Below are 22,116 nucleotides of genomic sequence, written 5' to 3'. Positions count from 1 at the left end.
CCATATCAAGAACTTCACAATTTTTACGACTCCATATAGAGTACATCTCCAAATGTAATCAGTATCCGTATCCAAATGCTTATCGCAAATATTCTCATCATTAATATTTATTTTCAACTGTGTTATAAACATGTCTCCACTTGAAGACATCTTGCTAAATGAATATTTTGGACTGTCTGTGTATGCTTGCATTATATGACTGGAGTGTTTTGTCACATGCATGTTATTTTAAGAATCTATTATTTTTTTGGCTTGTTCTTTTAGAAAACTATCCATTATTATCCCCATGGTGCTATATTTTAAGCTTGATAATAGCCTCCGACTGTCCATTATGTAAATACTATGAAAAACTTACATAATGGACAGCCTTCGGCCTATTATCCATCACATAAAGAAGTTGTCTTTGTGTATCGGATTGTTATTTGTTAGTATCTGTAATTGTTAAAAATGAATAAAGACGTTTTTTTTTATGTACCGGTATCTTGTGTAAATATTTGTAATTAATATTGTTCACAAAAGAAAAGAACCCTGTGCCTAGCATGTACGTAAAAGAACCCTGTACGTAGCATGTATGTGAAAGAATCCCGGGGAACTTCTTTGTCCAACAACAGGACAAGTGTACATAATCCTAATATTGAGATGATCATGGTCGCTTCTACATTTGTATGTCGACCTTCATAAGACATCACAACGTGATACCAATGAGCCACCATAGTTTTTCATACAGTTCATTATTAGTCTATAGTTTTAATATTAAATTCGAAAAAAAAATAACCAAGCAATTTTTTTTCGTCTAAACCCTGTGTTCCCAACACTGAGAAACAGGCGCAACCATTTGAATAAAAATCAACCATTTTGTGGTCAAAGTTATAAGACAATATCTTGTCAAATACGTAAATAATGATAAGTTTGTCATTTTTTGTAAAGTGTAAACATGTGAACAGTAAGATGTTCTTCGAGTGGTGGCCCCTTGTTATTTAGATAATTCTTCGTATAACCATGAATGATATGTTTCGGTGCCTTTTCCCCTTTTCAGTGGTAGAGGGCGGTGGTGGGAGTCTGCTAAGGAACGGCGTCTAGTCGTTCGAATGGGACAAACAAAAAAAATCACGTGTACACGTAAAAGTTGCAAATCGAAATACGAGTAGGCCGTAACACCACTGTCGGGCCAATATTTCTCTCATAGCACACTGCATAGCTGTCTGGTGCTTACTTAACAGTAACTCCATATCATATTTCATGTTTTTTTAAATGTCCCTGATGTACCTAATTGAAGAAAATTGTTTGATTGCTTTTTTTTTGGGGGGGGAGGGGAGGGGGTATAAGACAGACTTGATTTTTCATTCGATTTGTTTAGGATTAAAAAGTAACTTATTTTGAAAGATTAGTAGATGCATTTTGATACTTGATTTTTCATTCGATTTGTTTAGGATTAAAAAGTAATTTAATTTGAATGATTAGTAGATGCATTTTGATATTGTTTTAGCCTGTGTTCTTTTCAATTTCCATTTCAACATAATGTTCAAAATACATTTGAAAAAATTATAATGTTTTACATTGGCAGAAAAAAATGTTTGTTTGTTGTGGTCGATATGAGCACGGGGTAAAACTAACAAGCTTAGAATAGTAGTAAATAAACTTCTCTGTGTCTTATTGAAGCTCAAACAGAATGACGTCGTGAAGAATGTCACAAGGCAGACGAGCCGATTGGCCAAAATAAACGTAAAGAAAAACGACAGACAAGTGCTAATGTTTTCTTTTTGTCGCTGGTATAAGATTGTATCGTGTTATTAGTCGAGTATTGATTGTCTTGTACGTGGTGAATAGACGTGGTGTAAGTTTTACCTGTATTTTCAACGTTACAACGGACTTACCTGTAATTAGTGTGATTTTAACAGTGTATGACGTCGGAACTGAAGACATCTTTCAAAGTTAACTGTGGTGGGTTTATCTTAATTTCTAAGAGAAATATTAATAATTCTTTTCTTTTATTATTATGTAAGGTAAAATGTGATCCGTTGTCTATATTGGATTGTTACCGTTATTTTTCGAGTAAATTGTCCCTTTTCCTTCTTTAGTTTAAACGTGGCGGCGTTTTATCTTAATTTCTGAGATAAATATATTTTCCAATTATTTTTTATTTTCATTACTATATAAAGATCAAATGTAGACCGTTGCCTATAATATTATTTAGATTTTACCGTTATTTTTCGAATAAAATGTCACTTTTCCATATTTGATTAATTGTATAATAAATGTATCAATCGTGGTATATTTTCTATATTCAAATATACATAACTTGCTGCGGATTCCGGACCCATCGCACCCTCATCAATATAAAAGTAATATTTAAATGGGATTATTCGTATTTAACATATCAATGTTTTGCATGGACCGTATTTGTATGTTTAAAGTTAACAGTAATGTTTCTTAAGTTTATTTCGTTTTTGGATTCTTCGTGGTTATTTTGTTTTGTTTTTTAACCTTGGTGTCTCTTCTTTTTTATACTAAAACACTGGGTTATTAGTAACAATTCTATTGGGTTATTATGAGTAACAATTCTACTGGGTTATGAGTAACAATTCTGTTTTAGATGAAAAACTTTTTATAAACCGAACTTACAGTATTAATGTGTTCTATTCTTAAATGTCATTTAGCGAAACGAACATAATCAAACAGAACACTAATTATGGATAACAATTACTATTGTTTATTACACTGCGACATTTTAGCAAGATTTCAAAAGTTAACAAGCATGTTATTGAATTAATTGTTCGCAAAAATACACAAATACACAAAAACAACCAAAATACACCAAAATACAAACACATTAAACTTCCACTATTAATTATGAACTGTGGATTGCAGTTAGCTAAGAATATGGTGTTTGTTTGGTGCCTTTATGCTTTTATATTTTTTTTTTAAAAATATGATTTTTTTAAACTTGCGTTATTAGTCTGATTTGGGAATATAATATTTTTGTTAATTTTTAATTACGGAATGTGATTTTAAAAATTTGTGTAAGTCTAGTGTATGTTGTAAAAGTCAGTCGTGGATCTGCTGGGTTTTTATTTGTAATTTCGCGGGTTCATATTTTTACAATTTTTGGTACGTCTTATTTATCCCATTTATCCATTTTAAATTTTGTATCGGGCTTTTCATGGCTGGATCCGGTGTACGATCTGAAAGTCAGTTATAGGGTTTCTTTTTTGTTTTGGTTTTAGTTGTTTTGATTTTGGGTGGGGGGTGGGATTGTTGGTTGGGGGTTCCAAAATTTAGCGGGCAATTATTTTTATAATTTTGTGTACGTCTTATATTTACCAATTTTAATTTTTGTAGACTACTCTTTTTTGTATACTTTGTTGGAGTTCATTTTAGAATTCGATTACCGAAATCTTTGTTGTTTTTTGTTTGTTTGGGTTTTTTTTTTAATTCTGGTTATTAATCTTTTTTTAGTTCTAGTAGACTTAGTTGCTGGCTTTACAGTATTTAATTCTCTTTAAAAATGAAATGCAATGAAATTTAACGCCCTACTGTTCTGCTCTTATACTTGGCTAATGAATGAAGACGGGCATACGCCTTACAGTGCCCTATGAGGGAAATTGTAGCCGGACAGCGGCACTACGGCCTACACTTTTACGCGCATGCCAATGTGTACACGGAAACTTGGTTGTTCGTCCCATCCGAACGACAATACATTGTCGAGAGAGAGAGAGAGGGGGAGGGAGGGACAGAGAGAGAGGGAGATTGATTTAACGCCCATTCAAACCAAACTATGCCATTTTGGGACATACATATGGTAGAATTTTGTTTCAATAATACTCTGGCGCGTAGGTGTCTTTAGCAGTGGGCGGAAACCGAAGGACACAGAGAAAACCCTTAGCACTTTTCATTGACCCGTACAAGTGTGAGATAGCAACGATGTCACTTGATGACTCAATGGCAGACCTGATGATCTAAAGAGCACACTTTAGACCATTCCGCGAACAAACCCCTCGGTAACAATTCTGGAATAGTATTGTGTACTCTAATAATATGATAAAAAAAGAAAATATTGAAAATTTCAGTCAAATTACCTTATTCTGAACGAAATTATCGATGTTGAAAGTTTTGTTGACAGACGATAACTCCGCCCATATATTCTCGGTTATCAAGAAACACTCTCAATGCCTACGGTACTTTCGATTGTCAGTCCTTTCACTTAACGGTAAATGTTAGCTTGGTCAGTCATTTAATGATTTAATTATTAAATGAACGACTGTTTAAATCCAAGTTGTACCCAAGCCCCCCGAGGGTCTACAGAGTTGATATTGAGCTTGTCATGTAAATAAAGGTCTAAATAATAAATTGTCCACCGCCTTTCGAAGAACTTTAGTTCTAATTAATTGAGAGTGAGGACACTTGATTTATACTTTTATCACATCAATAGCTTGACTAAGTTCGATAATAAGCATTTTCTGCTCTGGGTAAGCAGAGCGATAAGCAATTACATTGGTCGAGACTTTGGAACACAATATCTCTCCTTTAATTGAGGTAGAATGTTCAGACTTGGTGTAGGCGTTTATAGGTGAATGCCTTGATGGAATTCGATGATAAACAATGTCTGCTTACTGTAAGCAGAGCTAAGCAATTTCATTGGTCGATGCTTTGGGACAAGATAACTTTGATTCTATCTGATAGAGAGTGGTGAAACTCTGTGTATAGTTGATAATGAGTTTGATTGCTTGATCTGCGATTAATTTATATGTGTCATCTATTTATTTTAGGATTTCCGCGGGGGAGCCTCACTGTTGGCTTGTTTCTATAATATTTGAAGATCTTAACTAATGTAACTAATTAAGAAAACACAATCATTTTATTTTATTTTGTTTTGTATTGTTTTATTTTATTTTATTTTATTTTATCACGGGCCTTATTCACGAAAATTTAAACTAAAATATTTTAAGAATCCGACATTTCAATTGGCTAAAAGCTAATATTTGTTCTAGGATCTGAACCCACAGGCAATGAAAGGGCCTCATCCATATAAATATTTTAGTTTAAGGTTTCGTGAATAAAACCGAACTAGATTGGGTGGAGGGTGGGGTGTGGGTGTCACTAATTTCTGTATGGGATATAGCACTGATTACTGCTGGTTGCGAGAGAGGCTGATTGTGGTCATGCGAAGCCCCTGAAAAGTTAGGGGTTTTTTGGCTGATTTTGGGGCCCATTTCAACTACCAACGAGGTCTGGGTGAAGTGGATGATATATAACGTCAATGTGCTAGACCGTCTTCGAACTAGTGTTCTCCAACATTTATTTTAACGCAAATCAGAAATTTTCTCGATTCAGCTTTGGTCGAATAGACAATAAATCCTTCTATTTTAGCAAGGTGAATAACTGCGTATAAATATTACAGTATACTTTTTTTCACTTTTGTGCTCAACGATCTTACTCAACTCAAATTTTTTATTGACAGATATCTTCAAGAAATTCTGCACAAATGACCATCAAACTATTTTTTTAAATTCATCGTTCATCCAAACACATCCCTAAAATACATAAAACAGTAAAATATCAGTCATAAATTAATTAAAACCGTTTTCAGGTATCCAAATTATTTGTTACTAGGCAGTGTGGAAAATTTTGTTTTATTTTTTCTCAGGCTAACGTTACTCAGCTATGTTCACTTAATAAAGTGGATTTTTTTAAATCACGGTTTGATCAAATTCTGAAAATATAAAAAGGGAGGCGAAAATAGCAGTTGAAATAGGCCAAATAAAGTGGAATTATGCCAAAATTGACATTGATTGACAACTCGTCAGAACGGTATACATAGCAACCGCTACCGTGTCTCGTGTTCTGATTATTCAAGCATGGATACATGCACAATAAACGACCTCTAAATTCGGAGCAGGAAGTGTTTCATATCCTATTTACATATTTTGAATTATTGTGGCAACAAGAAATGCTCTTTTTGTTATTCTGGGAACAGCTAAAGCTGCAATTATTTCAACCGGATATTCACAAAAAAAAAGCTCTTTTTGTTATTTCAACCGGATATTTACCGCAAAAAATGTTATTTATTTTTTTTTATTCTAGAGGTAGCCACGGTGGCTCTGTGAGTAAGACGCTGACTATCTAGCCTAGTGGTCGCGGGTTCGATCCCAAAAAGTTATTTGGAATTTTCCGGCGTGGTTTCTGCTTGTCAGTGGTGCCTGACAAGGACAGCTGCCTAGTCGTTCGGATGGGACGAAAACTTGAGGTCCCGCGTACACATTGGCGTGCACGTAAAAGATCCCTTGGCAGTTGGAATTCCATTTAGAGTAGGCCGTAGTGCTTCTGTCCAGGCAAAGTTTCCCTCATAGCACAAAGTATGGCATATGCCCGTCTTCATTAGTCCAGTCGGAGCAGAACAGTAGGACGCTAAACCCCATTTCATTTCATTTCATTTCATTTCATTTCAGTTATTCTGGGAAAAGCGAAGCTCAACTGGCGGTTTTGAGTTTCTTTTAAATAAAAAAAGAAACTGTAGGACGTTAAACCCCATTTCATTTCAGTTATTCTGGGAAAAGCTCATATGGGGGTTTGGGGTTTCTTTTAAATAAAAAAAAAGAAATTGTCTTATTAATGCAAATGTTTTAAACACAATTTGATGTATTATTGTTATGTTCATTGATCGAGGGTGTGTGGTAAGTGTTTGAACTGAATATAGCATAACGCAAATTCAACATGTTAAAGAGGACCAACAAGGATATGCTGATCGACTTGTACTGTTTCCTTCAAAGATGATTTAAATACAGATCCCATTGTGCTCCTCTTTTTATGTCGTGGCGGTGGTTTGGGCAAGAATTCCCTCATAGCACACTGCATGGCGTATGCCCGTCCTCATTATCTATAACGCGGTTGGTGCAGAGACGCAGGGCAAACTATTAAATGCATTGAATCAAATGAGAGAACTAGCAAGTATAACCTGCTTGGTGTACAACACATGAAATTACATTCTGCATACAGAGATCCATCTACTTTATACTTCGAAGAATAGATATCTGCCCTGAATGGCCGCCATATCCAACAATTTGTATACTGTTATGTAATACGTTTTTACTCCGCTTAACATTTGTTATACACAAATAGACTAATTAAAGCTTTTCAATTTTATTAAATGAAAGAGGAATATATACTTCTCAAAATTCTCGAAATATACTTATCGTCGATTTAGGACTTGAAATGTCGGTCAACTAGCTTAATGTCTGTTGTCTGCCCTGAATGGCCGCCATATCCAACAATTTATATACTATTATGTAATGCGTTTTTACTCCGCTTAACATTTGTTATACACGAATAGACTAATTAAAGCTTTTCAATTTTATTAAATGAAAGAACAATATATACTTCTCAAAATTCTCGAAATATACTTATCGTCGATTTAGGACTTGAAATGTCGGTCAACTAGCTTAATGTCTGTTGTCAGGTGGAGCTAACTGTAGACAGACAATCTGAGTTTAGTATGATGGAATTACTTACAGGTAAAAAAAAAGACTGGAATGAGACTGTAGTACCAGATGCTACTACACAGATCTTCATTATCCCTTTTAGTGCAGAAAAGTAAACATTATTTTAGTTTTTCACATGGCTAAAGTTTCGTTCACGGTCTGTTGGGTTTATAGGTGTTACACTAAATATGAGTTTTACTTAAAGGAGCTAAGTCGCTAATATTTGGGACCTTGAAATTGACACAAATGGGTCGCAACGCATATAATAATGTAATATGAATGTATATAAATTGATTTACATTCAATCGTTTCTGTTTTTACTGTAATTTCTAATCAGTTAGGTTCGGCGAAATGCGCCAGTATTCTCAATCTAATTTCAATCTCTAGCGTCTGGTTTTTCCAGTCTACGCCGATATTTGTTATTGGGCATGCTCTCCAGATAAGAATATAGCGTCACCTTTTGACATGACTCGTGGAATATGCATTATGGTACACGATTCGCGTACCAATTGTAAAATGTTTATTTTGTCTTAAATATTGGATATCAGAAGCCCATCTTTTCCCGGTAAGATCACAACATCAATGTTGATTTAAAGCGACAAATAAATCGTGTTTTCAATGTCGAAGATTTTGGATGATATTGAGTTATGGACTTAGCTACTTTAATGTTAAGATGGGACATTGGCTTGCATATGAAAGAACCATTGGCAGATGGAATTCCAAATAAGAGTTGAATGAAGTGCCCCTGTCCGGGCATATGCCGTCTTCATTAGCCCATTCTGTGTAGAACAGTGAGACGTTATTTCGTGTCACGCTATTATCCACAAGAGTAAAACTTGTATCAGTGTACTAAGATTCATATTAGAGTTTAATATTTTTACACACATTTGTTTAGTCGACTGTTAAACAGGCATTATGTAAGAGCTACATTTGCCTATTGCAAGTCTTTCTTTGGGCCTTAAATGTTATATATAAATTATTAATCAGATATTTATAAGCATGGCAGGAACATTATCAGCTCTCGATGCCATCGGAGCCTCCATTGTTAGGTAGGTTAGAACGGTTCGGCTATTTGATGATTTAATTTAAAACTGAGAAGCGAGGCGAAGACTCGAATGAACAATACGATAGTTACGTTCAATGCACCCATCTTGTAAAACCTACAACCACTGATAAAGTAATTTGAATGAAGTTTTCAATATACTTTTTTTTGCATTATCCCTTTTCGAACTATTATAGCGAAGACGGCTAGCCCTTTATCTAAATCTCACATAATGTATCTTTAAGTTTTACGTACCCTGTCTTTCCCTTTCTCATACATTTCAATAAAATGAAATGAAATAGCGTTTAACGTAATACTTTTCTGCTGCACCCGGGCTAATATGAAGACTGGCATACCCCATGCATTTTTCTGCGCGGGCAATTTGGCCCGGACATTGGCGCTACGGCCTACTCTTATTTCGAATTCCACTGTAAACGGTTCTGTTACGTTCACGTAATGCCAATCTGATTAAAACACGGATCCTATTTCGTTTCATTTTTTATAGTTCCAAATTTCGTTTCACTTGTGCTACACTAGTAGAGGCCATCGAAAGTATAAAAAAAAATATATATATAGATCCGTATTTTAATCAGTAATGCGCAAATTTGAAAGAAATCTTGATCCGAAAGTTAATCAGACAATAAAAACGACGTCACGCGTAGGACACTTGCTGCCTTAGCTGGGTTGAAAAACTGTTTGATGAAATTAACAGATTTTTAATAACCGTTATTATGGAATGAAATACATCCGTCATCTAGTAGGGTGTGTTCCGGCTTCCGTCTTCATTAGCCCGAATGGAGTGGAAAATCATGTCGACTTGAAACGAAAGAGGAGCAAAGGTTCGCTCCCAGTGTTGGCCTAGAAATTTCAGGTGACGGGTCGTTCGGATGGGAAAAAAACCCGAGGTCCAGTGTACACGTAAAAGATTCCTTGGCAGTTGGAATTCGATTTAAGAGTAGGCCGTGGCGCCGATGTCCGTCTTCATTAGCCGAGTCGAAGGAGAACAGTAGGGCGTTAAACCCCAGTTCATTTCATTTCATGATACGAGAGAGGTTACGTACTCTAACAGCGCATCAATATATGCGATTTAAAGTGGTCTTCGGGATGCCGAGTCCCATACACAAGTCAAAAACGTCGCTTGATTCAACTTAAAAAAAACAAGTCAGCGGATTTAAAGCGACCATGTTAAAAACTGAATTTTTGGATTAGTTTCCCACATCGCAAATGTGGTTTTGAAATACTCTTCTGAAGAAGTGGCTGTGATTTCCATCACTATAGATAGTGCTATACATTTTGTATTACCTCTAAAGCAACAATTCTCTAGCACTATAATGCTTGCACTAAAAACGTCATTGGAAGATTTAGTCTACTTATAATATTTTGATGTATTGATTAAGGTACAGTAAGGTACAGGGTACAATTGACATATATTTTTTTCCAGAAATGATATTGTGTTTCCATCTAACTAAAAGCTTCCTCCTTTCTGTGCTTCCATAACGAAATAAAAGGAGCTATTGAAGTGGGCTTTGTCCGCCCATCCGTCTATTCGTCCAAGTTTTATTTTTGGAGCATATCTTATAAACTGTTCAAGAAATATTTATGAATTTGTGTAAATACCCGACCCTATTATAGTAGTTGCGCCTATATCAAATTGTATACAAACATTAACCTATTATAGTAGTTAAGCTAATAGGGCATTTCGCGGATCTAATCATTAAGTTTTTTGGTACACAGGGAATGATGATCTCTTTTCGACATTCCTTTAGTGATTTTCTGAAAATTACATTCTTCTCTAAATCTATTGGTTTTATGTTTATGAAGTTAATTAAGAATCAATTTGGGTGTGTATTATAGGATTTGTCAGGGACAAATTTAATCCAGAAGTCATTTAGCAAAACTAATGATGGATTGGGGTTACACGTACAGGAGAAATAATTTGGATAAAAGATAAAATTAGTATTTCAGTGAGATTATAACAAGAAACAAAAATATTTCGACAAGCAAAGTGATGCGTAGTCATCGGATGGAACCAAAAATCCGTGAACGGAAAATACCCCATAATGGGTAGAATCCGTTGAATTCTCCTCTCTAGTACTGCGCGCGCCACAATAAAAAGAAATGATGTACGTGTGTAGCTCTCAAAATGTCCGAAGCGCTGTGTTGAATTGTCGTTAAACATTATTTCATTCCCTTTTTTTCTCAAATGAAACAGTTGAATTGGGTATCAAAAAATGGCAATTACGCCAAATAATTACAATTATAACAAAACAATTATTGTCAGTTGAAAGCTAGGACCCTGTTAACCCCACTGTTGAAAGTTGGAACTGGGTCAACCCACTGTTGAAAGCTGGAACTGGGTCAACCCACTGTTGAAAGCTGGAACTGGGTCAACCCACTGTTGAAAGCTGGAACTTGGTTAACTCCACTGTTGAAAGCTGGGACTTGGTTAACCCCACTGTTGAAGGTTGGGACTTGGTTAACCCCACTGTTGAATGTTGGCACTTGTTTAACCCCAATGTTGAAAGTTGGAATTTGGAATCCCACTATTAAAAGCTGGTACATTGTTAATCACACCATTAGAAGCCCGAATATCCCCACTTTCAATATAATGAAAATAAGACACTGCCTTGTTCCGACTTTGATATAATAAAATATTGTAGGTCTGCTCAACGTAAGACTCCAAAACTTCTTTGCCGATTATATCATGTTACTTTTAATGGCTTAAATGAGCCAATGTAATTGACTAAAGCCACCATTGCAGAACGAAAGGTATATTCGTATCGGCTGAATGTCAGGTCAGTTGGACAAAGACTTCTTTAATATGGTGTTAGACTTCAGGTTAGGACAATTTATTTATTTATTTATTTACAGGACGATTTAGAATGCCGGAGTTAATGCCTGGATTACATCTATCAGGACTAACTTTAGATGCTATCACGTGTAAAGAAGAAGATGCGGTTGTTGTGGATTATATTCTACCAGGTAAGTCGCTTCGTATTTTGAATAGCTCTGCAGAGCAGCATATCTTAGATACAATGTACTGTCACCATGCCTTAGATTTAATGGACCATCACCATAACTGCGTATTTCCCTTACAAAATCAGTATATAACCAGTGGTGGAATACCCATGGCGAACGTGGACAAATTTTAATTTGAATAGCGTGGTTATTATCAATTATGCGTTGCACTATGACGTAGGAGTCACTGAACAAATTGGCATTGTTAGACATTGAAGGTGTCTTACTCATGAATTGGACATTTTGGATATCATCGATTCCATTTCAGTGCAGTAAAGACACGTAAACATTAAATTTGCTTGAAGTTTACTTAACACCAACTTGATATTTGACAAAAAACATTGCTAACAATTTAGCATTCAGCGATTTGAGATTGTACTTTTCCGCTTCAGCTACTGTATTCAAATCAATAAATAAATCGATAACATTTTTTATGATAAAAACAACTGCACACATTACTATAATAGTGTATAATCTGAACAACTCTACACCTTAATATAATAGCAAGCATCAAGCAAGGTTTACTTAGGGGGCTTGGAATGGCCTAGAGGTCTAGAGTGTGGCGGTTGTGGTTTCGATCCCTGGTGTGATCGTTATAACGAATTAGTATTTCGTTTAAACGAATTAGTATTTCGTTTAAACGAATTAGTATTTCGTTTAAACGAATTAATATTTCATGATAAGGAATAAGTATTTATTTAAACGAATTAATATTTCATGATAAGGAATTAGTATTTGTTTAAACGAATTAATATTTCGTTTAAACGAAATAATTACATAAGAGTGCAATCGTGCACGAAATAATTATATAATTCGTTTAAACGAAATATTGATTCGTAATAACGAATTAATATTATTATATCGTTATAACGAATAACAAAATTTCGTTATAACGATTTAATTAATTCGTTATAACGATTTAATTAATTCGTTATAGCGTATTAGTATTTCTTTAAACGAATTAATATTTCGTTTAAACGAAATAATTATATAAGAATACAATCGTGCACGAAACAATTATATATAAGAGTGGAATCGTGCACTTAAAGGGCTCCGTAGATATGCGTACGCGATACATTTTATAAAATCTCGATGGAATTGTCCATTATGGATTTCGGAATAACCCTTTCGGTTTTCAGAAAATTTCAAATGAAGGAACTCTACCGAAATTCACCGAGTTTTTGAGCTGTGGCTAGATAGATCGCTTGTTACGATACAGCCGATTTTGTGTTCGAAAGTAAAAACTAAACACCGTGATATATAATAATCCAAGTCACAATTTCCCCCGCGTGCTGAAACTACGATAATTATATTTATTTCTCAGCCCACCGTAAGAAAACGCCTTTTAAATAATCAACCAACAGAAAAGTCACCTTTTCGAATATAAGGCCAAAAACCATGAGCAAATCTATGGAAGCGTATAGGTGTCAACGTCACGACAGATTACGCGATATTAATATGGTAATAGTCGAAAGCAAGACATTAGGTGATAAAATCATAATATGTAGACGTATTACCATATTAATATCGTGATATTGTTCGCGCTATTGGCCCCGATATGATTCCATACAAATCTGGCTTGAAATGGACAGCGAAATCACAAGAGATATTTTTTTTGTGAGTATATACAATTTAAAAGAACATTTCGAATGTTGGCTGGGGGAAGTAAATATAAATATAAATGTCGATAAATGTTGATCGTCTTGTTTCTATTTTAAGAGCAGTAGCATGATGATGATTTGTAAATCACGTTGTGTAGATCATAGCATTTGTTAGTGGTTTGTGTAATAAACAACGCATTATATGCTTGCCTTTTTTCTAATATAACTATGCAACTTTGATTTAGGAATTCTGCGTTTAATTTGATTATTATCAATCACCCCGACTTATATTTAGTACCGCTCTAAAAAGAGGCTCGCGGCAGTTACATTCTTAATAGTGGGCTCACAACCAGAATAGCTTGAGTTCGAATCCCGGTGTGGAGCACAAAGATTCTTCGAGATTTTTCAAACCCGGTTTTGAAAAAGTATAACGTCACTTTTGTATTAACACGTGAGTTTGTTAAACATAGCAATATCAGTGATTGGAAAATAGATTTGCGACACAAACTTTAGATGTGTTTTAATTGTCAGCTTTTAAAGTGTTGAAATTGTTTTTTATTTGTCGGTAGCGCTAACTCTAGCAAAAAGAATTCCCATAATCTCTTGGACTTTTCACGTTATGCTAGGGCATGTCCATCTTTGATCAAACTGCATCTCTGTGGGTAAGGTGCTGGCTGGCTAACCAGGAGGTCTCGGGATCGGTCCCGCTCTTTGCCGTGACATGTCCTGTAATTTTCCGGCGTAGTTTCCCCCTGATAGTAGGGCCTGACAAGTTCTCAAAATATAGTTCTCAACATTAGGTATTAGATTAAAATCCCGGACCTTGATAATAATGAATCACTGTAGTGAGTGGTTGGGGTACCGAACTTCCGGTATTTGCCTTCTCTTGTCACTTGATGGGCTTACAAATGTCCCTAGTCGAACGGATGGGACGAAATCCCTAGTTCGAATCCTGGCTCGTGTAGAGAAGAATATATGGCATATTGTTTTCAAGCCCAACCTTCACTTGTCACTCGACTGGAAAAATGTGCCTAGTGCATCGGATGTTTCCCTCATAGCACACTGGATGACGTATGCCCGTCTCCATTATCCCTGTCAGTGCAGAAAAGTCGGATGTTAAACCCTATTTCATTTCATTCCATTAGTATGTATCAGTTAAACGTTGAGAAGAGAGACGAAGCACCGAAAGACTCCTCGGATGTCAATATTGTTCTGTTTGTCAATATTTCACAGTGTTTGCCATGTCTTGAGCGTGGTGTAACCGATTCAACAAGACATACATTTCAGACAATGATCGAGAAGGTTTGTAGGAACTTAGGGACATGACTTAAACACAGTAAGTTGGTGTGTGGATTTTGGCAGGTTTAGTAAAGAGATTGTTAATCGTTATAATCATGTTTTCTAGTTTAAGTACACATTTTACATCGTGTTTTTTAAAACAGTATACCAACATCCAATATCCCGAAGTCTTTAACAGTAACGTTAATCATAGCACATTAGAAACCCGTATGTAATTCTCAAAATAACCTATACGAACATTTTTGATTTAGTTTAATATTGGACTAAAATGGCGTAGTGAGACAGGAGAGAGAGTTTAAGGTGCATTCGACACAAACTAACATATGGTTCAATTTTATTTCAATAATTCGCTTGCGCGTAGAGGTCTTTAGCAGTGGGAGGAAACCGGAGAAAACCCACGAAGTTGGACAGGCGATCCTACTCCTTGTCATTTACAACCGGGGAATCGAAACCACGCCAGTTGACTTGATGACAGATCTTTTGATACAACGCGCACGCGCTAACCATTCGGCCATCCAGCCCCCCAAAATGGCGTATATACCAACATGAAATACCCCGAATCTTTAACTGTAACGTTAATCACAGTACACAAGATAACCATATGTTAATCTTAAAATAACATACGATATTTTTGATATGGTGCTTACATTGTAGCTGTTCATTTAATATTTAGTATTACCAACATCCAATGGCCCGGAAATCTTTAACAGTAACGTTAACCATGCTATATTAAAGATACATACTCACGGAGCGTATTTATCGGGTGGTTATTTCCAAATAAAAAGTATGGCAAATGTATATATGGAAAGTCTAGACGCCCAATACTGGATTACCCGAAAAACACCAATGGGACAAGCACTGGGCAAAAATGTCAGAGTAACACTAATTGGCAACCCGATGGCTAATTGTCTGCCGGCTTGATTTAGGGAGCGGTTGTTATTTCTTGAGGTGTGTAAACATATAACAGACTCTGCAATTAAACGGCAGAAAAAAGAAGTTCACAGAAAATAATTTAAGAATTTACTTATGCCTCAATATGTATGGTAAATGAACACTACGGAATGACAAATATATTCTGAAAAACGGGCCCTCTCTCAATCAAGTTAGGTGACAAACGTGGCTTCTAAAAAATAAATTTTTTAAAAGCTTCGGGTATCTCCTCGTAAATACAAATTATTAAGAGGGATTTAAAGCAAATTTGTGATATGTTTTTAGTCCAAATATATCATCTTAAAATTACACTTTTTATTCTGTGCTTTCATTATCGTTGTTGGTTTAATATTGGATAAAAGAGACTACCAGTAATGCCATCAACCATTACCTGAAATCTTTAACTGTAACGTTAACCATAGTACTTTGAAGAACCGTATTATGTTTGTGTCAAAATAAACTACAACACTTTTGATTTTGGGCTTACATAATTGCTTTTCGTTTAATACTGGATAAAAAAGGCTCCCAGTAATGGCATCAACCAATACCTCAAATCGGACGTCACTGTCATTGGCGTATTTTATCGCTAATCTTTATATTTCTGCAATTTTAAAAGATGCATTATGTAAGAGCTAAATCTGCCTTTTGTAGGTCTTTCTTTTGGCCTAAAATGTTATACAAATTATTAGTTAAACATTTATTCGCATGACAAGCTTATGATAAGCTAGGTCATCAGCTGGCTGAGATTTAAATGGATTAAAACACGGTCCCCATTTAATAATTCAATTTAGAATTGGATAATCGTGACTTTGTTTATTATCGTAACAATAGTAGCAATGAAAATCGAGAATACGCTATTATTATCAAAACTGCCATCTTCGCTCAGAATAAAATAATTTGACTGAAATTTTAAATATATTCCTGTTTCATTATCCATATTTAAAATATTATACCGAGAAAAGGTCAGCTCTGTATCTAAATCTTGCATAATGCATATTTAAAATGGATTATAGCCATGTTAAAAAGAAAACGGGTATTGGGATATGGATTACAACTTTATATCGTATTCTATGTCTAAGTTTCCAAACGAAACGAAAACATTATTCCTCAGAAAAATAATATTTGAAAGAATAAAATAAAATTAATATCAATTTCATTTCATTTCATAAGGGCAACAATTAAACGTTTCTGCTTATTATAAACCAGTGACATAAGACTATAACAAGCGACTAAATGGCTCAGCTGCAACTTAAGTCTTTTAATGAGCTCAGCTGCTTGTCGGTCTGTTCGTCACACACGGTCTGCAAGCTACCAACTATTGAGGATCAACGAGCTTTCAAGAAATAAACGGAGACTTGTCTCGTTGGTTCCTAGGCCTAGTATTTAGAAGGGTTTAAAACAAATAAGGGAATTATAAGTTTTAAGAAGAGCTTGTTACTTGTTGTTAGGTTCTTCTCAGTAAAGTATCATTATTTGTTTAAAGTTTGTACACTAGTCAATGAAATCGTGTAGCAAATGCATCTTAGAACAGTTAGAATGTTTAAAAAATTTAATACAGATTAGCGTATGTTTGGCCTCTTTTTTAACAGTTACAACTTTTTGATATTTATTTACTTTGGGTAAACAGAATACAAACGTATTTTAGGCAACCACAAAACTTAAATTCATAACGAAGTCCGTATACCGTATGAATTAGAATGGGTTTAACCTGCTTACTGCGCAGGTCCAACTGGACTAATGAAGACAGGCATAAGCCATGTGCTAAGCCATGTAAATAAAATTAAACCGTATGTTAGTCCCGAAATGACCTAGTTTGTGTCGAGTGGACTTTAAACCCCATTTCTCTCTCTCTCCCTATCTGGCTGCCATGGGTTCTTATACACGCACACCAGCGAGTTCCTACTATTCCGTCCAATCCGAACGAATAGACGCTGCTGACTCGCTAGCCTGGAGGTCGCGTGTTCGATACGTGCATTGGCCGAGAAGATTCATCGGGATTTTCCGAGGTGGTTTCCCTTGTCAGTGGTGCAGGACGGAGGATCTGACAAGGACAGCTGTCTAGACATTCGGATGAGAATGACCGAGGTTCAGTGTATACGTTGGCGTGCACGTAAAAGGTCCCTTGGCAGTTGGAATTCGATATAAGAGTAGGCTATTGTGCCGCTATCCCGGCAAAATTTCCCCCAAAGCACACTGTATGGCGTGTGCTTGAATATATGAAAAAATAAAGGAAATGTTTTCGTACCGCTCGTCCGGTTCTCTTGTGCCATGTATAAACAGTATTCGTTTCGTTTCTAAATACCTAATAAATGATTTTAAATTTTAAAACACCTGAGTTTGGCTCATTACGTATATTAAAAGAGACATGGCCCGATAACAAGATCTGCGTCTGTCTGGTAAAACTCCCAGGAGATATAAACATGTTTTTGCATTTAAAGATGAGATTTCTAATTTCACAGGGTAGCCTATCCGTAGATAAATGTGGGCGATACCGACTGTAAGGTTATTGTTCTTGCGCGACCTCTTTAAAATAAAGCATAAGGCTCCGCCAATTTGAGGACGATCGACAGGAAACTTAACATACCTGTTCTTTGTACGAATGTGCATCGATTGTTGATATGCCGTCACAGGAGAACGGCTAGATCTAGCACATATGACGTCATGTGGACTGTGGGTTATGGTAAGGGTAGGGGCTGCAGATTTCGTCACGAGATGTAAACAGGGATAGAGCTAACCCTAACCCTAGCCCTAGCCCTAAAACTTACCCTAACCCTAACACACAATCGAATGATGTCATTTGTGCTAGACTGTCTTTGATCTAGTGTTCTCCAAGATGGTTGGTTCATATAGTACGCTAGTACTTGTTTTGTTTCTTATGTGGATGTTTACTTATATAAGTAAATTTTACTTTGTGTTCTTTAATGTAACAAAATCGAATGACTAGCATTGAAAAACAGTTTGACTTTGGGAACATAGGGGTCTGTACACAGCAGGCTCATACTCTACAAAGAGCCCGATAATGTATCTTTAACAGGGTAAGGTAACTCACTGGAAAAATGTCTTTCTTCAGTTGGATATGGGCTATGGATAATCGTTTATTATTTTCTTTCCATAGAATAATATAACAGATATTTAATTTAGTTAGCATGTGTTAAAAGAAAATAATAATAATCTAAAACACGGATATAAATTACAATTGGCGACATGTCTTTTTGAAATTACGCCAACGTCACTAAAATGAAATAAAATAAAATTGAGTTGAATATCTTACTTTTCTCCCAACAACATACAGCGCTAATAAAGTTGGACTTACCTCATGCAGTGTGCCTTGACGACAATTTGCCCGGACAGCGGTGCCTACTCTTTTGTGACTGTCCTTTGTCTGTCTGTTTTGTGAATTTGGTGTACAGCTCGTGCCGGGGGAGTAACATAGATCTCGTAGTGTTGGCTTCCGGTTTCGGAGTTACAGGTACAACCCGGGCAGCGCCGGGTTATCCTGTAGTTTCTTATATTTCTATGTCAGAGTATCTTAAACGTGCTGTCAATCTGTACATGAAATCTCATTTTTTGTATCATCCGAACGACTAGACGGTTTTCTTTGCTAAGCCTTCTGCCCTGCACTACTAGAAGACTGGAAAATCCCGAAGAACTTTGTCGACCAACACCGATCGCGCCACCGAGGCTCTCCCAACGTCACAACCATCACTATATGGACCAGGAACCGAGCATAACGTCATCGGAACCATCTTGGATTTGTGACGTCACTTCAAAAGTCGATGTATGTGAATCGATGCGCAATTGTCCAGGGTAAAAGTCCCCCTATTATCATGTCGATCGTACTTGAAGTCGCCTTACCACGCTAGGGGGATATAGACTATACATGTTACTTTTTCTTCCCACACTGTAAGGGTTCCTCTAACTTTCAATTGTTATTGTTTATTCAACAGATATTTTGGGACGGTCAGATTTGTCGGCAGGAAACTATTTTGGAAAAACTGTTTATTTATCGGATCAAACCAGTATCAAACCGTTAATGAAACTGACGAAACCATCTCCGGAGATAGTTTATTTGGTTGTACTTACAAAACCAAAACAAACACATGGCGAACAGGTGCAAAGTGGCCAATACGTAATGTTGATTTGTCGCACCATTTTGGTTTGCAAACAACGAGTTTATGATGAAAGTACAAACCGGGAAAACTGATACCCTCGGTTTAACGCCCACTCAACATAATATAGTACTATTTAATTTCAATAATTCTCTTGCGTTTAGGGTCTTTAGCAGTAGAAGGAAATCAGAAGACCCGCAGAAAATCAACGAGATTGGGCAGGACGGCAATATTTAGCCCGACATGCCCCAAAACTGACTTACAGTTTTGATGTATTTAAATTCCGTGAAGCTGAAAATACTGTGGTGTCATGTTTCTCGTTTATGCTTAGCCTGATTCGATCCTTGGTTTCCCCTTGCCACTGGTGCTGGGGTGTGGGTCTGGCAATGAAAGGCATCTAGTCGTTCGGGTGGTACAAAAAACTGATGACCCGTATATACCATTAGCAGCAAGATAAAGATCCTCTGACAGTTGGAAATCGAAACACATGTAGCTCACAGTGCCACTGTCTGTGTCTTGAAAAATCGCTCTCAAAGCACTCTGTATATCTATTTGTTAAGACCAGCTCAATTTTCGTTAAGATCGCTAAGATACAAATAAGGTTAGGGTACGTGACTTTTGGCGAGATTGTAGGTTATGGTTAGAGTAAGCATTGGGTCTAGGTTAGGGTTAGGGTTGGGATTAGCGCTAACCCTGTTTACATCTCGTGATCTTTGACCAAACGTGAAGTTGGCCTTATCAAATAGATCTAACCCGTAACGTATGTTCGTCTTTATTGTCCAGTCTGGTGCATAAAAGTAAGACATTACATTAGACTTCATTTCAGAGAGAGGGAGAGAGAGAGAGAGAGAGAGAGAGATAGGGTTTAACCTCCACTCGACGTGCAACGTGCCCCAGGCTACCTGAAAATGAAGACAGTAAATTGGAATCGATTTGAAGAGATAAAGTTTTCGTGAATCAAGTTCTAGTTATTTTATGACGACATCGAATATAGATATATACTGGTTAATACGTCTAGTACTTGTGTAACGATTACCTAAAGTAGGTTATTGAAATACTCTCAGAAAAAAAAATCTCCACCTGCCTTTTCCAATGAAACATCAATAATCATTGATTAATTAATTACCTGTCCGGGATTTAAGCCATCTAATTATTACCCACTAGCTACTAAACAAACAAAAGAAAAAATTCGGGACTAATTTTCTCCCTTTCTTCCTTAGTTCAATCTACAATGCGGCGTCTTGCGCCATCAATTGATTGGATATTATTATCTTCAATATAGTTTTATCTTACACTATGAAGTTGTAACTGTAAAAAAAATGAAATGAAATGGGGTGTAACGTGTTACTGTTTTGCTCCGACTGGGTTAATGAAGACGTGTATACGTCATGCGGAGTGCTGTGAGAGAAATTGTGCCCAGACAGCGGCGCTACGGGCTACTCTTATTTCGAATTCCAAATATCAAGGATTCTTTTACGTACACACCAATGTGTACACTGGACATTGGTTTTTCGCCCCATCCGAACGATTATGCGTTATCCCTTGCCTGTAAATAACTGAATGGAATGGCTTTTATTGGTTTGTCAAGACAATACCCTGGTTATATTGCGACGTGTGCAATTCTAGGGAGGATAATTTTTCACGGACATTTGTGTTTCCGCATATTTTTCATTGAATTTCAACTGTCAAATGTTTTACGGACACGGCAATATGTATTGGCCTCGGCTTTTAGTTCCAGGTCCTACTTAGTTGACAAAGGAGAAAGCAACCTGGTAAATCCGACGAGCTGCCTCGGCCAACACCATGGCCGACCCCGACACTTGCTGGGTAGTGATCCAGTGGCACCGAGTCACCGATTGAGAAGTCAACAATTTGTCAAACAAATTTTAATTGTTCCAAAGTTTGTCAGTCACATGACTAACTTTGATCAATACAGAATCAAACGTTTAAAAAGAGATCGCATGGTAAAATAAATCACCACTATTCGCTCGTTATTACTTTATTTGTTTTACGAAGTTCCGTCGCAGTTATTTGCGACGTTCACTGCACGTTTTGAGGATAAGGCACGAATTAAACGCCTGTAACAAAATGGCAGCTTTACTTGATGCGCATTTTTAAGGAAGGCATGGTGGTTCAGTGAGTAAGGCGCTGGCTAATTAACCACGGGGACTGGGATTCGATCTCGGTGTTGGCCAAGACATTTTCCTCAAGATACTATAGCTTCATCTCTCCTTATCAGTGGTAAAGGTCGGAGTGCCTCGGAATGAAATGTGTTTAATCTAGTCGTTTGGATGGGACGAAAAACCGAACCCCGTGCACTTACAATAACCCTTGACAGTTTGAAATGCAAAATGTCCTTCATAGCACACTCCCCGTTTGGTGCAGAAAAGTTGGCCGTTATATCCCATTCCATTTCTTTAAAAGCACAAGAAGGTGTATTGTTTGAATTATAAACACGTGTTTTTACAGTGCCATCAGGTGTGCATTGTTTCACGTATTGTATTTTCACATCGATTCATCTTTTCTAATAATTTAGCTTCAAGCATCCTCATCTTTTTAAAGAGAAAGTTAATATTTGTCAAGATATTTTTCTCATCAAGATTAGTCAGCGTACTCGAGGCTTGTTGATTACTTAAGAGCCG

At 36.4% G+C, this 22,116-nt stretch overlaps 1 protein-coding gene across 1 annotated transcript in view; it reads left to right on the top strand.

Annotated features, from left to right (window-relative positions):
- The first annotated feature begins 1,805 nt into the window (after positions 1-1,805).
- LOC126820111 (nuclear receptor subfamily 5 group A member 2) overlaps positions 1,806-22,116 on the top strand; it is an 86,693-nt gene continuing 66,382 nt past the window's right edge. The window contains exons 1-2 of the mRNA XM_050548091.2: positions 1,806-1,941; positions 11,389-11,499. Coding sequence (XP_050404048.1) covers positions 1,902-1,941; positions 11,389-11,499 — 151 coding nt within the window. The 5' untranslated portion in view covers positions 1,806-1,901. The remainder of the gene's footprint in view (positions 1,942-11,388; positions 11,500-22,116) is intronic.

This window comes from Patella vulgata, chromosome 1 (assembly GCF_932274485.2).
Source record: "Patella vulgata chromosome 1, xgPatVulg1.2, whole genome shotgun sequence".
In the NCBI taxonomy this organism is placed as follows: Eukaryota; Metazoa; Mollusca; class Gastropoda; family Patellidae; genus Patella; species Patella vulgata.
Note: the sequence above shows the minus strand (reverse complement) of the source record. Positions and strands in the feature narration are given on the sequence as shown.